The sequence below is a fragment of the Alnus glutinosa genome, chromosome 9 (genome assembly GCF_958979055.1).
Source record: "Alnus glutinosa chromosome 9, dhAlnGlut1.1, whole genome shotgun sequence".
NCBI lineage: Eukaryota > Viridiplantae > Streptophyta > Magnoliopsida > Fagales > Betulaceae > Alnus > Alnus glutinosa.
This window is the reverse complement of record NC_084894.1, coordinates 22,676,156-22,696,106: the sequence shown is the minus strand read 5'-3', so window position 1 is coordinate 22,696,106 and position 19,951 is coordinate 22,676,156. Positions and strand designations below refer to the sequence as shown.

Here is a 19,951-nt window from a genome sequence, read left to right as displayed (position 1 = left end):
TTGGTGGAGATGTTGGGCTTTTTTCGTGACATGCTTGTCTCGGCTGATGAGGTTGAAGTGTTGAACCCAACTCGGCAACAATGGTCTGCCTTCTCACTGAATGTTCAAGTTTTGCTAATTTTGAAGTTGGAAGATAGACTTGATTCTACGTACATGGCCATTCCTCTGAACATTTTCTTGTCTAGCTACTGCTCTTATACGCATGTACTCAAAATGTGGAGATGTGCAGAATGTAAAAATAAAGACAAGGAGATGGAAGCTTGTAAAGGAAGAAGAAGAGAACACGAGCTTGTTGAGACGGACAGCGACCAGACTGGGGCAAAAAGAAGATGTGGTGAGAGTGGCTTAAGACCAGATTGGCACATGGTGCAATCTTCTGCAACAGCTGGTGACTTTTGAAGTGTGCAAGTATACTGTTGAAGAAGGCTTTTGAAGTCTTCCACTTGCAACAGAGAGGAAGAGGGTGACTTGGCTGCGGGACATGTTGGGCTGCTGGGCGTGGCTTCTTCTCTACAAAGAGAAAGAGAGTGGTTTGGCTGCTGGACGTGCAGGGTCTCAGGGGCTGTGGCTAAGGTGTTTGACAGAAAGGCGCAGAGAAGCTACAGGAAGAAAAAGAAGACGACGTTGGTCGATTTTGAAGGCTATGATACCATGTAAAAATAAAGACAAGGAGATGGAAGCTTGTAAAGGAAGAAGAAGAGAACACGAAGGTCAACTAAAGGACTACATTTTGTCTAGTTTTCATTACATATTTTGGTTACAAGATAGAACAATATATAGACTAATAAAGGGAAGCACATCCCATAAAACGTTGGAGAGCACTCCGGATGACATGGGGCTTGAGTATGCAGCAAGAATCAAGGAGGTAGGCTGCTGCAGGCTGCTGTGAGAGAGCAAGTCAGCATGAATTGTGGAGGGTTTTGCTGGATTCTGCGGCTGATTTTCATGCTTGATTTGAGGGTCCTTTTGCAGATCATGTTTCATCTTAATTAACAGAGAAGGCTCGTTTTTGTTTGGCAGTGGCATTTGGCGGAGGAAGGGAGAGGTGGCTCCGCCGAGGAGAGGGGGTGGACAGTGGACTTCGAATCTCTTGAACGAGGTAACAGGTATTTTGTTCATCACTTCCTCTGTTGAATAGAATAGCGTGGGATATGGTGTTTTCATTTTAAACTTTTTCGGTGTTCTATGCTAACATGCCTTAATATTATTATTATTGTACAGCACTAAATTTCAAATTTGTGCTAGATTCATGTACAAATTATTTTCATTATATAATTAAGCCCGCTGAAGTGGGCTCTCACTTGCTTCTGTTACCCACAACACGAAATGAAAGTTAAAATGCCCAACTCAAGAACACCTAAAATGCAACGAGTTATGATTTATGTTTGCAATACAATAATAGACTCAGCCTTCAACCCTCTACCCAGTAATACCCACAAACAAAAGTCATATTATAATGCCCAGAAAAATAAAAATAAAAAGATCACCATGACATTCTTCATAAGTTAGAAACAAATTTACAGATGGAGACTTTAATAGGCCCGTGAGATGCCTAATCTATCAACTCTTATCACTCCTTGCTCCTTGGTACATCTTGGCAATGAAAGGGTAACAAATGCCCTCCAGCTCCTTCATCCTATTGTCAAACTCATGTGCCTCCACATGCTGGTTCCTTTCAAGCCAGTGGATGGTCTGCTCAATTTCATCTTCAGTCTTTGCCAAAGCATTCTTCACATCTCGGATTCTGTACTTCATGTAGTAAGCACAATTTTCCAATGCATTCTTTGCCTCAGCGTTCTTCTGATGCTCCCTGTCCTCAGGGATGGTCTCAGCCTTCTTCTTATGCTCCTCATCCTGAGCCATGTACTTCTCAGCCTCCTGTGCCTGGTTCTTAATCTCCCTCTCAGGTTCCTTATCGTCTTGAGTGGCCATGGCCTTCTTATCCTTCTTCACCTTCTTCCTGATCTTCTCCTTCTCGTGCTCCTCATCCTGAACCATGTACTTCTCAGCCTCCTGCACCTCGTTCTTAATCTCCTTCTCAGGCTCCTTATCCTTCTTCCCCTTCTTAATCACCTTCTCAGCCTTCTTCTCCTCCTCAATTTTCTCCTTCTTATGCTCCTCATCCTGACCTACGAACTGCTCTGCCTCCTGTGCCCGGTTCTTAATCTCCCTCTCAGGCTCCTTGTCCTCTTGCACAGCTCCACCCATGTCATCACCATCAGAACCTTGCTCAATCTTGGAAATGACTGGGTTGCATATGTTCTCCAGCTCGCTCATCTTGAACTGAAATTCATCTGCCTCAGCAAGTTGGTTCCGTTCAACCCAATCGATAGCCTGCTCAATTGCATTGTCAATCTTCTCCCTGTTAGCAGATGGGACCTTGGCTGCAAACTTTTCATCTTTAAATGTATTCCTCATGTTGTAGGCGTAGTTCTCCAGTGCATTCTTTGTATCGACCTTCATGTTATGCTCCTCATCCTCAGCCTTGTACTTCTTAGCCTTCCGCACTAACTTCTTGATCTCTTCCTTGGAGAGCCTGCCCGTATTGGTGATTGTAATTTCATTCTTCTTTCCTGTGGCTTGGTCCTTGGCAGAGGCGCTCAAGATACCATCAGCATCAATGTCAAAACAAACAGTGATTTGTGGAACTCCACTAGGAGCAGGACGAATACCCAAGAGCTCAAATTTGCCCAGCAAGTTGTTGTCTCGGGTTCCGATACTTTCACCCTCATACACATTTATGGACACACTATCCTGGTTTTCAGTTTTGGCTGAGAAGTTCTCCTCCTTCTTGGCGGGAATGGTGGTGTTTTTCGGAATCAGCACACTCATGACATCACCAGAAGTCTCCAGACCAAGGGATAGAGGAGTGACATCCAGGCACAAGATGTCCTTCACCTTCTTACAAGCCTCATGGTTAAGAATTGCAGCCTGAACAGCAGCACCATAAGCAACAGCCTCATCAGGGTTAATCCTTTTGCAAAGCTCTTTCCCCTTGAAGTAGTTCTGCAGCAATTTCTGAACCCTGGGGATCCTGGAAGACCCCCCAACCAGAACCACATCATGGACACTGCTCTTATCCATTTTTGCATCCTTCAAACACTTCTCAACAGGCTCTATACACTTCCAGAATAATTCCTTATTAAGCTCCTCAAACCTGGCTCGGCTGATGCTTGAGTAGAAGTCAATACCGTCGTACAAAGAATCAATCTCAATACTTGTTAGAGTATTAGATGACAGAGTCCTCTTAGCCCTTTCACAGGCAGTCCACAACTTCCGAAGAGCCTTACCTCCAGTAATTTTCTTCTTATACTTTTCGTTGAACTCTCCACAAAAATGTCCGACCATCATACGGTCAAAATCTTTACCTCCCAAGTGGGTATCACCAGCTGTAGCTTTCACTTCAAAGATACCCTCTTCCATGGTGAGAATTGAGACATCCAACGTGCCACCACCAAGATCAAAGATGAGCACAATCTTCTCACCAGCACGATTCTCCTTGTCAAGCCCATATGCAATAGCAGCAGCAGTTGGCTCATTGATAATACGCGTCACGTTTAGGCCCGCAATAACACCAGCATCCATTGTGGCTTGACGTTGTGAGTGATTGAAACGAGCAGGAACAGAGATAACAGCATTGTTGATCTTTGAACCACAATAAGCCTCTGCAATCTCCTTCATCTTTATGAGAATCATTGAAGAGATTTCTTCAGCCAGAAACTGCTTTTCCTCGTACTTGTAGGTAACAACAATAATGGGCCTCCCATTATCAGGGTCAGCAATCACCTTGAATGGCCACAATTTCATGTCATGTTGCACTTCGTCATCATTGAATCGCATTCCAATCAAACGTTTTGTGTCTTCATACCACCGACATGAAAATCAACATGTAAACAAGTCATCACATTAAACATTCTTCGCTTCACAATAAGTACATTTTGTCACCTTAATTTGTTTTGGACTCGTTAGAAAGCAAAAAATGTCAACCTTTTATGCTACTTACGGATTCGCCCGAAGCAAAAGAAAGACCCCAACAACTTAAAACAATTTTCATCTTTATTATCATGCAAGAAACCAAAACAACATAAAAAAAAGAAAGAACAAATCCAAAAAAAATTCTCTCTCCTTCCTCCGCAATAATTAACGTCATTGACCAAGCAAGCTAACAGAATTGCAGAACCCATATATACAGAAAACAAATAAGCAAAGTTTTGAATGTAAAACTCTAAAATGTACATATACTAGAGCGTAACTCACCAAAAACAGTGTTGGTAGGATTCATGGCTGTCTGGCCCATGGCCCCATCACCGATCAAACGGTGAGTCTCATTGAAAGCTACATAAGAAGGTGTTTTTCGGTTCCCAAGATCATTGGGTATGATCTCCACCCGATTATTTTTCCAAACTGCCACACAGGAGTAGCATGTTCCCAAATCGATCCCAATCGCCGGACCCTGGCCTTTCCCAGCCATAGCTTACAAGAATTGACAGGAAAAAAGATAGTGAAAAACAAGGAAGAAACCTCTTGGAATATTTGTAAAGAGAAAGATCACTGGGGAGTGGAGAGGTCTAACTAAGTAATATAGTAATGGAGGAGTTGCATTTGTACTGTGTTCCGATCGACTGTACATGGAAATGCCTAGCTGGTAAACTTTAGCTCGCAAGTCTTTCAGTCTTGTTTGTCTGTTTACATGACTCGCAATTATTGTTTGTGAAAAGCTAGGGCATATTTGATTCCTTTTCCACTTTTTCGTACGATTGTCAATCGATGGGCTTTCATTCTTTTCCTAATCTATTGTCAATCGACGTTTCTTTTTCTTTTCCTAGTGTTTGTGTTTCATGAAAATAAGGCCATGATAAACAATTTATGTTTTGTTTCCAGGCATGTAAATATCTTTGAGTTGTTTGGTAACGGATTTATCCTCTGAACATAAATAAATAGTTGCTTTGGTAAATAATTGTGTCGTGAAATATTTGTTTGAATAGTAATAAGAAATAATTGATGTAATATAAAATTTGAGAATGTTTTATAGAAAAGTGAAAAAGTTTTGTTTTGTAGTGAATTTTTTTTTTATTTGAATAGTAATAAAAAAATTATTGATGTAATGTAAAAAATGTAAAAAAGTTATAATGTTTTTTTATTTGATTTTTTTTTTTTTTTTTTATTTTTATTTTTATTTTTAGAAGTGAAAAGTGGGTTGGAAATTTTATACTTGCTTGCCAAATAAGCCCCTAATGTCATCTTTTCCTATCATCACAAGTTAGGTTTTAAAAAAAAAATGTTTAATTAAGCTCAATAAATAGTTGCAACATATTAAATGTTTAATTAATATGACAAAATCACATCAAACAATCTCAACTATTAATTAAGATTTAGTATACTAGCTACTACAAACATTTAGAATTTTATGAAGGGTATTTTTGTCATTGATGGGTATGTGTAATTAGTTTTTTAAGTCTTTAATTTTTTATATTTATATATTTAAGATATTTGTATATTTTTTTTATTAAGAGTAATACATGTTATCATTTTATTGGTATTGTCTTGGCATACTAACGGAATCCATAAAGTGTTTTGACGAAATTTGACTGTAATGGCTAAATTGTTATTTTGGCATGTTCCGAAGACTATAAATTACTTTTAATACCACAATGTTCGATTTAATTTGTAATATAGGCTAACCACATTGACTGAAATCAGATAATTTAGCACATCTAATATTTATCAATAAATCACTTGTTCTTTCATTAAATGTTGAAGGATCGCCAACCCCCTCTTCTATTGTTAGACCATTTTCACCTTTAATTATTTATGATGCTGCATATTTTTTATAAGCATTTAATATTGAATTTCCCTCAATTTCATATGAAGGATCCGTTTGAGTTTGTGACTTCAAAAAATGCGATTTTAAAATGTACGATTTGAAAAAATGATTTTTAAAAACCCAGTTAAACGTATGATAAAATCACAGTTTGACATTTGAAATCGCAAGTTAGCCTTTAAAATTCTGTATTTTCAAAAAAGTACTCAATTATCTGCGATTTAAAAAACAGTATTCTGCGATGCAATTTCCAAATGATTCATTTTCTACAATTTGATTTAAAATCGTACTTTTTGTCTACGAAATTGCAATTCCAAACGCACCCGAAATAATGATCCCGCCATCTTTTTAATTGTCTTTTAAGAATATGAGCTATTTGGTGAATAGTTCTATCAGTAGATGCGACCATGACAATTTCAAATAAACTCATTTTCATTTCACTTGAAAGTGAGAGAAGTCATTTCATTAAAATCTAATATATATACATATATATATTGCCACCGCATTTAAAATACATTAAATTGACTAATCACTAACTTAAAGTTAATGTTGGGGATTTGCGGATGTGTTTGATAAATATTTTGTAGTGTTTTTATTTTTTAAATAATAATAAAAAGTAATTGATATGATATAAAAAGAGAAAAAAAAATTATTAAAAAGTTATTAATTTAATATAAAAAGTTAAAATGTTTTCAAGTTGATTTTATTAGAAAAAAGTGATGAAAAGCGGAGGAGTTTGCCAAACAAGCCCCGAATCTTTTGAACTTTTCCATCAAAATTAGGGGTGTGGTTGAGTTATGAATGCAGGCCAACCTCCTTTTGTTTTTTCTTTTTTTTTTTTAAAAAAAAAACCGAACAGAATAATTGTACTTCTATGTTGTTTTTGCTATTTATTGAATGGGAAATATTAACAGAAGTATGATTTAATCAAATTGAAAATTAGAATATCAAAAATAAAAAATAAAAAGCCAAAGCAAAAAGAATTGGCATAAATCCACTTGGTGTCAAGTCGTGTTCTCTGGATCTTGTTTAATAAATTAATATTCATGTTCTTTATTGTTGCAAATACAAATTCCGTACAATGTGATTGTATGTTACTGCACGATAATAAAGCAACATTCTACGAGACTTTAATCAATCATGAACCCACCTTTCTGAACAGTTTGACAAATGAGTCCACTCGTTGTAATTATTGCTACTTATCTATCAAAATGGGTCTAAATCTCACATAAAAAAAAGCGGTTTTTAAATTACAGGTTGGAAGTTTAATAACTGTTAATTGGCATTTATAAAAATAATTGTTACGGTTGTTAAAATTTAATGATAGTCTTAAACGATTGTGATTAACAATTTTAATCAATAATCGCTAATCGTAATTGTTAGTACAACTTTAAAGAGGATTTGCGTCTTTTAAACTTCTCTATCAAAATTAGGAGTGTTGTTGGTGATAGAACCAACCCAACCTTTTTAAAAAATAAATAAATAAATTACGTTGTTTTTGTTATTTATTTAATAGAAAATATTAACAAAAGTATCGATTTATAGATATTCAAAATAACAATCTTAATTTTATCAAATTGAAAATTAGAATATCAAATTTTATTTTTTTTAAAAAAAAAAAGAATTGGCATAAATCCACTTGGTCGCATTCAGGTCGTATTCTCGATCGTGTTTAATATTCATGAGTGTGTTTGGTAAAGATTGTTAAATTTTATTTTTTTAAGTAGTAGTAAAAAGTGACTGATGTGATATATTAAAGTAAAAAAAATTTGAAAAAATTTTGTATTGTAGTGATTTTTTTTATTTGAATAGTAATAAAAAAAATTATTGATGTAATGTAAAAAATCAAAAAAGTTAAAATGTTTTGAAGTTAATTATTTTTAAGAAAAATGAAAATAAATTAAGGAAATAATATAAATGTTACCAAACACCCCCCATATTCTTTATTGTTGTAAATTCAAATGCTTATTGCATCCCTTTTTGGCCAGCTTCTTCAAACACTAATTTGTGGTGTTCGTTATTGGTTTTGCGACAAAGATTTAAACGATCGAGTTATTTTTTTGGCTTACTTTTTATTATTTGTTGTATTATATTTTTATTTTGGGTATGATGTTGAGATGCTCATCCATTTTTCAGTTTTACGATTGTCCACTCTCCTTTTTATTCGAATCCAAAGCAAGAAGAAATTTTTTGTAATCATTTTTTATTTATTAAATTAAATAAATAAATAAATTGTTTATTGCAAGATAATAAGGCAACATCATATGATAAGAGAGTTGTCTGAACCCACCTGTCTAGATAGAATTTAAAATGATTGATCCCCAATCCCGATCTAATACTTCTCCAACAAGTTCTCTCTTTATAAAAGTAAAAAAATAAAAAAATAAAATAAAATCCAACTTTATCTATGACCCAAGCAACTCATATAGAAGGTGACGTAGATTGCTGACGTTACTATGGATGGAAGAAGAGGGCAACAACAAACAAAGACGACCAAGACTTACAAACAAGGAGGACCAAGACTTTTACAGTCTACTAGACTAATTAGAAGCTGACATATAAGTATACTTAGCATCATTTAATTTCTGTCACGTGATGTTACCTTATTGGTTGAAAGAATTACCTGGAATTATAATTTATTGAGGAAATGACATGGATACAAGTTTAATTTTATTTTTGGTAACCATATTTCGACATTATAATTTCTCTCATCATGAATGTTATCACGTGAGAGAAAGGATGGTGCAAAATAAATCAATTATAATATGATATTTTTGTCTAATTTTCTTTTTACCTATAACGTGTTAATATTCTATACCTAGTTTTAATGTTTATGAAAAATATTAGGGTCAATTACTTTATTAGTACATATAGTTTAACGCAAAATAAAAAAGACCCCTCAATTTCAAAAAGTACAATAAATGGTATATGTGGATACTTAATACACACATTTCGTACTTTCCTTTACGTTACGTCCAATAAGTTAACGGCGTGTCAAGTCAAGTCTAATTACAATTTGACAATTGTCTCATACAATTCATTAATACAAAATAATTTTTTTAAAAAATAATAAAAGGAAAGCAACAAAAAAAATAAAATGTCTGGGTTGGTTCGGCCGACCAGAAGGCCAAATGGGAGGGGGGAACCATCCCCTGGTTTGAGCCCTTGATGTAGGATTCAATAGACTAATCTGCCATAAAAAAAAATGCTAGTATATTGGAAAAGAAACATGCACCACTAAACCTGTGGTAGGTTTCTCCTTCTCGTATGCACTCTCTTTCGTAGTTCATTCTTCGTAGCCGTCGGAGGTCGTTGGAGCTTACCGCCTGCCGGAGTTCACTACAATTTGCCACCGGCCGATTGTGCGGAGTTCATCAGGGTCTGTTGCCAAAATCCACCACCAAGACCGCTGAAATCTGCTGCTAGAATTCACTGTATGTCACCAAAATTTGACGCAGGTGTTTGCCGGAGGTTGCCATAAGTCATTGGCCATTTTTGGCCGCCGTCAGAGGACGTCGGCCATTGCCTACTGTCGCTTATTTTTCGTACGAATCAAATGTTAACAAATATTTTCAGCTAAAATCATTTTTTGATTTCATTGAAAATATTTTTAAGAAAAAATATTTACGTTGAAACAGACTGAACCTAAATTTAGCTTCAAAAATGAAAACCTAGCTAGATAAGATATTAGGCAAAGATGCCACATCTAAAGCGTTGATTGGATCTTTGCTGGTTTTGCTAAGCTCTAATGTCGTGAGAGCACCGAACACCAAGAAGTAGAAGAGCTTCATTCTCGGCCTCGCTAATCAATCTCAGGGAGAGAGAGAGAGAGAGAGAATGTCTGGAATGGAAGAGGGGAGATTTCAACTCCGTTAATTTCTTTAAATGCCCGTTAATTAGCTGCTAAATATGTGAACATTTTTATACCTTACATTTTCTTTTAACAAATTCATGATTCCTATGATCCGATCCATTTGAAATGAAATGCGATCATTTCATGTAATTGATTTAAGATTTAATATTTAGATAACACGGAAGATGTTTATATTACACTCATTATTAACACGACTAGCGAATTTGATGTGAACTCAATAATACATTTGTAGGTTGCAGTTAATAAATTAATCCGTTTAATTAAATGAGTCACGTTATGGTTGACCTTTATATATAGTCTTATATTCATGCATGTTTTAACACAGTTCAAACCCTATACGCGACATTTAGGGCTGCCAATTTTTTACACGACTCACAAACTAAACTCGAACCCAACATGAAACTAGCGAATTATGATTGAAAAGTTTGACCTGTTTAATTAAATGAATCGAATTAAGATTGATATATTCGTTTTATATTCATAACTCGACACGACTTTAATTATATACGAGTACAAATTGTTATCTCTAAATGTAATGCATGACAAATGAATGCGGCTCGAGCTCCACTACTCTATGATCTCTTTCTTCAAGTTGTAATTACCCAAAATCAATCCTCCTTATTTTTATTTTTTTTTTTGGGGGGGGGGGGGGGAGGGGGGGGGGGGCGGGGGGGCAATAGAGAGCCTATTTGGCAAACTGTTTTGGAAACAGGTTTTATGTTTCCAAAACAGCAAAACATGTTTCATCACTGTAGAGAGGCGTCTGGCTACTTGTTTTAGAAACAAAAACAAAGAGAAACACGAAAACAGGAAACAATTTCAACCTGTTTTCGAAAATAGGTTTCTATTTTCACTAAAATATTGACCAAAATACGCACTTCAACTTAAGTTCACAGTGCTGGATAGTTGCCTTGATCCGTGGTTCTAATCTTAACAGCTTCATTTTCCTTTGCCTTCTTACAAGAATGCCTCCTTTACTTTCATTCATTGGAGATTCCCCCTCTTTATTTTCTTTCTGTAACTCACACCAGACCAAAGAGAACTATAGAGAGAAGGGTTGAGAGAGAATGAGCAGAACGATAGAGAGATGGTGTGAGAAAGGAATCGATGAGGATGGTTAGTGAAAGGGGTGAAGCTGTGGAATGGGTGGTGGCAACAACCCCTGGCAGTGTCTTTCAAGAGTACCACACCGAGGAGAGTATGTACAAAGTTGTTTGACGGTTTGGAAGATCCGGTATGATACTCTGCAATTGCCGCACAAGGTTGTGGCTCAGGAGGCTGATGGGTCTGTGAAATTTGGTCAAGGAGATGGGTTTGCTTATCTGTTTGACCCCGATATATACACGGACGGGAGAATTTTGGTGCAAGGGATTGATGGGGTTTTGTTCCCACCGTAGGAGGAAACGAATACAAAAAAAAAAAAAAAAAAAAAACAGCTTCAGTTGTTAAGGTTGGCACCAAACCCAGAAGAGGTATGCTATAGAGACAGTTAAAATTGCTTATGTTGATGTTGGTTATTATGTAGATACCCATTCATATGGGATTGAGATGTGTAGCTTGATGGAGAGACGCGTGGCTTACTTTGTTGCTCATGGATCCATGTGGTCATTGATAATGGCTCTGAATTAATTATGAATGGGTATCGATAGGTGTTTGTGGTTTGATGAAATTGACAATTTTCGATATACCCATTAGATGCTTTTGTTGATTTCAATTGAATTTAGGGAGTTCCAACAAGTGTATCTAATTTATACCTTGTAATTAAGACAGTCAACTTGTTTTTTTTTTTTTTTTTTTTAGGTTCTTGTATTAAATTTGAAAATTATTGGTTCTATTTTTTTTTTTTAAATAGATTATCATGTTAAGATTGCATCCACACATAATTGAAAACAAGAAAATATGTAAAAACACTTGCCTAGCCCTTCATGTTATACTCCTTGTCCTCATCCTTGTACTTCTCAGCCTCCTCCACTAACTTCTCCATCTCTTCCCTGGAGAGCCAGCCCGTATTGGTGATTGTAGTTTTGCTCTTATTTCCAGTGGTTTTATCCTCGGCAGAGACATCCAAAATACCATTGGCATTAATCTCAACGCACAGATGGATTTGAGGAACTCCCTTAGAAGCAGGAGGAATGCTAGATAACTCGAACTTGCCCAGCAAGTTGTTGTCACTAGTTCTGCTTCATTCACCCTCGTACACCTGGATCAGCATACTGGGCTGGTTGTCAGAGTTGGTTGAGAAAACTTGCTCCTTCTTAGTCGGAATGTCAGTGTTTCTCGGACTCAACACATTCATGCCATCTCCAACAGTCTCCAAACCAAGGGAAAAAGAAGTGACATCCAGCAACAACAAGTTCTACACCTTCGCATTAGCCTCATGGCTGAGGATTGCAGCCTGAACAGCAGCACCATAGGCAACCGCCTCATCGACATTAATCCTTTTGCAGAGCTTCTTCCCATCGAAGATGTCCTGCAACAATTGCTGAACCTTGGGGATCCTAGTCGACCCTCCAACCAGAACCACATCATCGACATTGCTCTTATCCATCTTTGCATCCCTCAAACACTTCTCGACAGGCTCTATACACTTCAAGAATAAGTCCATGTTAAGCTCCTCAAACCTGGCTCGGGTGATGTTTAATTGGAAGTCAGTATCCTCATACAAAGAGTCAATCATAATACTTGTTCGAATATTAGATGACAGGTTCCTCTTAGCCATTTCACAATTAGTCCGCAACTTCCCAAGAGCCTTAACTCCAGTAATTTTCTTCTTATGCATTGCGTCGAACTCTTGAACGAAATGCTTCACCATTCTACGGTCAAAATCTTCACCTCCCACACTACAAAAAAACTTGTCATTCGCCACGTGGCTACAATAGTGGTTACTGTAGCCACATGTCCAGATAGCCACATGTCATAGTGACAAAGTGGCAGCATGCAGCTGGGAGACGTTCGGCCACGTGGATTTATAAACGTGGCCGTGTGGCCACGTGTGTTTATACATGTGGCCGTTCGGACACGCATCATTGAAACTCCTATTATTTTACCAATAGTTAATATTAAGTTTGAAAAAAACATAAATTGAATTATATCATTTATTAATATAATTTAATTTTTAAGTATATTAAATTAAATGTTTTATATTCTTTGATTATGGTACAATCCAGACGGGAGCATCTATTATGAGGTGATTAGGGACCCGGAGAGAAATTGGATGCTCTAGAGAAGGAAGAAGATTGTGTTGCAGTACAATGCTACAACACAACCCGTAGGACGAGCCTGCAATCGTTTTAGGTGTGCTACGGGAATGCTTGTGAGGAGCGGGTTTTTCATACATATGCGGGATGAATGGACGAGGGTAGATAAGCAGATTAAGAAGACTATATGGGACACACTGATGGTATGTTTATGAAACTAATTTTTTATTTATTTAAAATAAAACTTAGGGTTAAGTTTTTGTTGAATTTATAAAATTAATGCTTAAATTGAATGTGCAGGAAGAGTTTTATCTACCTGTATCCGTAGATGAGCGCAAGGAACAACATGAAGCGTGGGTTGATATTGGCCGTAAGCACCGCTCGTGAAAGTCGAAATTTAAAAAAGCGCTAGCTATTCGAGACGGTGACATGCCCAAGAGTATACGTGAGAGAGTGCCGGAGAAAGTTTTTGAGAAGTATGACACAGCAGATGTGGACTATGTACCGAACAAAAAAGGGTATGTAGGTCTTTGATTGTATTACTATAATGTTGTGTATGATGGATAGAGGATTCAGAGTCGACGATTATGGCCTAACGTTTGTCAACTTCACTCACCTCGTCCACAGGGGAGAACTGCTTACTGACGAGCCTTACGTGCTTACATCTCAGGTAGACCAAGTGTTTTATGTCGAGGAAGGAACCCAAACTGGGTTTGTGCCGTGAGGACTAAATCGCGCAATGTGTACGATGTTGGTCAGGGGGAAGGGAGTAGTGATGCAGATTATGCATATCACGAGTGTGTACTGCTTGTACTACCCACTGATGACCTGCATGATATGAATGATGAATTCGATCACGACAGGCCCGACATTGATCCGATTGAAGCTCCTGTTATACAATGATTGCTATATTTATTGTTGGTACAATTCGCTTAAACTCAAAATACTTTCTTATTTTGCATAGAGCTCATTGTATAATATGCATATTTTTTTTTAATATCAAAACTAATACGAATTTCAAATAATTTGTCTACATTTTTGTTCGCAGGTTTCGATGGACCAGAGACCCCCTACTTGCACACATCGTGCACCACGCCTACCCGTGCCTTGCACGACTACATCCATACTGGCGATGTCAGCGGCACTACATACCACACCCTGGCCACACCACCCGGACGCCATTTATAGACCATTGCCCCTGAGTACGGCGGGGATGAGCTCGTCAGATCCCGGGCAGACGAGCGCAGCTGGATATTCTGCTTCTCCATACCCGCCTACGTCCACACCGGCGATGTCAGCGGCACTACATACTACACCGTGGCCACACCACCCGGACGCCGTTTATAGACCATTGCCCCCGGGTACGGCGGGGATGAACAGGTTAGATCCCGGCCAGACGAGCTCAGCTGGATACCCGACGTTCTCGCAGTTGGGGATCACCTCACCCGGTCATATTGATCGATGGTGGGCGCGAGAGTGTCATGATCTGAGCAGATTCCCGTTGTACTATCCATACTCCCTTACACCACCTATGCCAGTCAACCCTGATAGTGAGACTCAGGATGACAAATTCCCGCTGTCACAGCGGGGGGGGATGCCTATGCCGGCTATGCGGTCGGGACAGATGTCGGCACCGGCAGGGGGCCAGGGCCCGGCACATGGGGAGAGTCAAGTGCTTGTTTATGGACAAAGCCAGTTGCCGCTTTCTGGGGAGAGTCATGACCCAGATGTGGGGGAGAGCCAGATGCCCCATGAGGGGGACGATGTGACGTTGGGTCTTGATCAGTTGGCCCATGATGTCCCCCAGGATATGTCTTCGGATGACGATCATCATGATGAGCGTCACCCGGCAGATGAGGTAGGCGAGGAGCATGCTGGCGACCCAGCGACCGAGCTCATAGCGATCGACCATATTCGGCTGATGGGTAAGTACATTTTTATACATAATTATATCTTAATTTAATCAGTCCGTATAATATTTAAATTGAATTTTTAATTTATTAATATAATTAAGTTATTTAGTGTTAATATATTAACGTTTTATATTTATTGACTAGGGTATAACCCAGACAGGAGCATCTATTTTGAGGTGATTAAGGACCCAGAGAGAAATTGGGTGCTCCTGATGAGGAAGAAAGTTGTGTTGCAGTACAATGTTGCAACACAACCCGTGGGACGAGCATGCAATCGTTATAGACGGGCTGCAGGCAAGCTTTTACGGAGCGGGTCCCACATTTACTTGCGGGACGAATGGGCAAAGGTAGATAAGCAGATTAAGCGGGCTATGTGGGATGCCATAATGGTATGTGTATGAAACTAATATATGTATTTAGTGAAATTAAAGTTAAGATTAATTTTTTGTTGAACTGCTAAAATTAATCCTTAAATTGAATGTGCAGCAAGAATTTTATGTACCCGTATCCGTCGACCAGCGTCTGGCACAGAACGAATTCTGGGGCGATATGGGCTGTAAGCACCATTCGTGGAAGTTGAAGTTGAGGACCCAGCTAAATATTCGAGACGGTGACACACCATTGACAATACGTGCGAGAATGCCATATACGTTTTTTGATAAGTATGACCGAATGGATGTGGAGGACGTACTGCACGAGTGCTGCACAAAAAGAAATCAGGTATGTAGGTCTTTGAATATATTACTATAATGTTGTGTTTTTTTAATAAACAGTTCATTTAATCATAGCATATAAGTAATTAAGTGTGTCAATTCTTACATTTTTTTTCGGAATGTTCAATGCAAAGGCGAGGTCTGAACGAATGAAGCGGCTGCGGGAGCAGAATGACATCCCCCATAGTCTGGGGTCTAAAAGTTATGCCAAATTTAATCACGATGAGGTATGAAACAATATGTAAATGTTTTAATTCTTATTTGTGCGTAATTGTTCTTTCTTAACATTAAATGAATATCCAATGTTTGTTATATATTTATACTGTATGGCGACAGGCATCTACATCTGGCACGCCCCCCACTCGCGCCGAGTCGTTTGTGAAGACGCACACAAGGAAAGACGGCACTTATCTGAACGAGCGGACATGGGACCTATGCGTATGCTACTGTTCTATGTTATTAATATTTATTAGTTATGCGTGTGATAAAGTATTTATTAATTACCAGTGTATTGTATGTTGACGACGTACAGGAGCGGATGACACAGAGTTTGTCCACTGATCCTGCTGCCACGGATTCCGTTTCATCAGATATGGTGCGTTGGGCACCTGGGGACGCGTACGAGCAGGCAGTTGGGCGACCCGAGTATGGGGGTAGGGTTTGGCAGGTTGGGCCGAACGTTACTCCTGTTCGCGGGACTTGTTTCTCGTATAGGGCCTGCACACGGGGGGGACCGGCCGAGGGCACGTCTCAGGATTGGGCTGCCCACAAAATTGCAGAGATGGATATCATGTTACAGGCCGAGAAAGAGAGGGGAATGACGGGTTGGAGGGCATAGTGCGGGCCGAGAGAGAGCGGGCTGACAGCATGGAGCAGCGCATACGACAGTTTGATGCTATGGAGCAGCGCATGCGACAGTTTGGGGCCTTCATGTCCTCTACAGGATTATCGTTTGTATGCCCTGGTGCTCAGCAGTCTTCACCTGCACACGTAGGTAGTACGTCGTCTGTTAGTAGTGCGTCTGCAGGTATGGTTCATATTATGTATACACTTAGGTTTATTTTTAATTTGTTCTCATTACTTGTTTAAATTTGCATATAATATTATATAGGTTAATTATTTTTATTACTTGCAGGTAATGCGACAACGATTGGTCCGGTGTCGCCTGTTGGACAATTTCTGAGCCAACAATCCCCTCTCGGGACTCCATCGCCCGTCACACCATCTCTTGCGGGACAATCGCCGGTTGGCGAGTTCACGCCCGGGACTGCACCTCGTGATCCGTAGCGATGTCCTCCAGATTTGTAGATATTTTGTGTATTTTTTTTTTGTTAGTAACGAATAACTTTATTAGATCAAGATTTTCAAATTTGTTAATATTGTTGTGTAAGTATTTGTTGTTAGTAACGAATACATTTATTAGTATATGGTATTCAAATTTTTAAATATTGTTGTTTTGATTAATTTGTGTAATTTGATTTTGTGATATTTTTAGATAAAATAATTTTGGAGAATTTTAGTAAAAATATATATATATATATATATATATATATATATATATATATATATATATTAAATAAAAAGAAATTAAAAAACAGAATTAAATATTAAGAAAAAAATCGGCCAATTGGCCACGTGTATAATAATACACGCGGCCAACAGTTGGCCGCGTGTACAATAATACACGCGGCCAATTGTACAATTAGTGTCACCCGGATTCACCACGTGTATTTACGTGGCCACTTGCACGTGGCTAACAGTTCGCCACGTGTATAGTGACCGTACACGTGGCGAATTGCAAGTGGCAAAAAACATTTTTTTTTTTTGTAGTGCTTTTAGGTGATCATTTTCATCTTTTCACCTCTACAACCTGCCTCCATCGTCGTTCTTTTCTTCGCCGCCGCTGGTTGTCTTTTACTAGCTCCTTTAGATTATCATCTTCAGGATTTCATGTTTTGTTTTTTTTGTTTTAATTTTGTCAGAATCTGTCGTTTCCGAGCCGCTGTAGACCAGCTTCCTTTTACATTGCACATGTAGATTTACCGGTTTCTGCTGTTTTAGATCTTGTTCTTCCTTTGCTCGAGTCGGTTGTTCCCCATCTTCGATTGGTAATAGATTATCTGATGGGTCGTGCCCAAGCTCACAGTGCAACTCCTTTCGAAGGTCCTAGTAACCTACTGAAGGACTCTGCGGGGCACGTTGTTTTTCACGAAGCTTCATGGCACTCTGTGATGAAGGAGAGGGACATGGTTAGGTTGCGAGAGAGATACTACATACCTGATTCTATAGTTCTTTACCCTCCTAATCCTTACGAGGGTGCTCTGGTAGATGACAACCTCGATGAGTTTGTCTTTTTGAAGAAATTCTCAAAGCTAGCCTATGGCTTCCATTCCTGAGGTTGGTTAAGGAGGTGCATTCTACCCTCCATTTAGCTTCAGCCCAACTTATGCCCAATGGCTAGAGGGTTTTAGTTTCTTGTTGAAATTTTGAACGAGGACTTGAGTACTTACTTTAGCAGGATAATTGCTGCTCCCCTAGCAGCTAGCTAGGCATAAGTCCCTTTTTTCCCTGCGTCCTCGTCCTCAAATTGTTCAGAGCCTGGCCGTAACTAGCCTTCGAGGTGTCAGCTAGGGCAGAGCGTCGGACGAAAAGTGAGTCTAGCTGCGAGCCACTTGTTGGGTGGGTTGCATTTTCTCTCGAGCTCCCTCATCTTGAACTCCAATTCATCTGCATCATAGGCCCACAATCGATTGTGGTTGGTTGTGGTTGCGGTTATTCTCTACTAATTGTAATTGCAACCGGTTTAGGTGGTTATAATTTTTAAATAATTGCAATCACAACCGCTAAGCTGATTAGAGGTTAATCGCAACCGGCGGTTATATAGTCATTGAAGACTGATTATCAACTAGTAACTACTTTCCATAAAAATTCAATTTTTTTTTATCAATAAATTGTTTCACTATTTCAATTTTTTTTTTTTTTTAAAAAATAATAATAACAACATATTAAAATAAATGACAAGAGAGCTTTTTTATGATTAAGATTTGGATGAAAATAGGCATTTTGGTAGGATTATATTGCTAGGTTGGATGCGGATATGATGGTGAAGATTCACTTTGCATTTGTGTTGAATTCAGTTCCAAATTCCAATTGGATAAGCTTTCAGAGATCGAAAAAAAAAAACTGCCACTGAGAAAAAAGTCCCTAGCCTAAGAGGAGAATGTAGTTTTTTTCTCGTCCTACTCTAAGATTAAGAAGTAGATTTTTGTATTTGTTGTGGTTTTTTTCATCTTTAGGATTGAGAAGTAGATTTCTGTCTTTGTTGTGATTTTTCTCGTCCTGTTTAAGGATTGAGAAGTAGAATTCTGTCTTTATTGTGGTTTTTCTCGTTCTGTTCTGGGATTGAGAAGTAGATTTCTGTCTTTGTTGTGTGTTTTCTCCTTTGGGGTTTATTTTTATGTTTGTAGTTCGTATTGTGGGTTAGATTGCCATAAAGTCCACCCTAATTCGGGAATGAAAACCAATCTGGGATGAATGCTTTCACGGTCCTGGGTGAAATCGGTTCTGTTCTAGTGTGGTGTAATCCCAGGGTTTGTCTAGGGAGTATTCCTACTATGGCATCATGGAGCGACGACGACTAGTTGGTCAAGCCCATGACATAAGCAGAGGAGGCAGCAGTAATTATGTGGCAAAGAAAATTGCTCTAACTTCCTCGGGAAGATCAGACGTAATTGTAGAAGACGTGATTATACATGAGTAGTTTCTTCTCGATTTTTTGGGGACAAAATGGTTATTGTAAACTTCCGGCATGAAGAATGTTATGGAGAAATTTAGGTGTGTGAATAGTTTTGTTTTCCAGCGTGTTTTCGGGAAACTATATCCTCAGAGTCTAGGACTTTGTTTTCTGTAGATGATTTTTGCTCTATTGGTTTTATGATTGAAATTAGATCTATTATTTCAAAGAAAAAATATTCCAATTGGATAAGCATATACTATTGGACATAAATGTATATCATATCTTAGCTATCTCGGAGATTGTCTTTGAACCATTTTGTTGCGTATATTTTTAACAATTCGAAATTTTGGGAATCAGATTAATTGCTCCTCATAGGTTGTAATTGATTTATACAAAAACAATAAAGTTGTAAATTGGATAATTAAATTAATCATTTTCTATTATATAATATATATTAGAGCATTCTTAATTGCTTAACAATTTTTACCTTTAGGCTAAAATGACTAACCAATTCACTAAAAAGTCCTTCCATCCGATTATGCAAATCAAATGCAAAATGCATTTATGATACGTGTGGAGTTGCACTATTCAAACATGCATTTATTTATTTATTTGTATTTCAAAATATGTCTATATGACAAAATCTATGTGTCATTTTAAGGTTACACTTATGCAAACTACCTTAGATGAGAACAAA

General features: G+C 38.1%; 1 protein-coding gene and 1 pseudogene across 1 annotated transcript; both read right to left on the bottom strand.

Moving 5' to 3' along the window:
* Positions 1-1,347: 1,347 nt before the first annotated feature.
* On the bottom strand, positions 1,348-4,709 carry LOC133878680 (heat shock cognate 70 kDa protein 2-like). The gene is made up of 2 exons (XM_062317267.1): positions 4,258-4,709; positions 1,348-3,860 (listed from the first exon to the last, which is right to left on the bottom strand). Exons 1-2 carry the CDS (start codon positions 4,469-4,471, stop codon positions 1,561-1,563), a joined length of 2,514 nt encoding a protein of 837 aa, XP_062173251.1. The 5' UTR covers positions 4,472-4,709; the 3' UTR covers positions 1,348-1,560.
* Positions 4,710-11,877: 7,168 nt separating this feature from the next.
* Positions 11,878-12,528, bottom strand: LOC133878682 (heat shock cognate 70 kDa protein-like; annotated as a pseudogene).
* Positions 12,529-19,951: the final 7,423 nt, after the last annotated feature.

Coding starts and splice junctions, on each gene's coding strand:
- LOC133878680 (XM_062317267.1), bottom strand. CDS start 4,471: ATGGCTGGGAAAGGCCAGGGTCCGGCGATTGGGATCGATTTGGGAACA. Junction 3,861..4,257: donor TCCTACCAACACTGTTTTTG/GTGAGTTACGCT, acceptor GGTGGTATGAAG/ACACAAAACGTTTGATTGGA.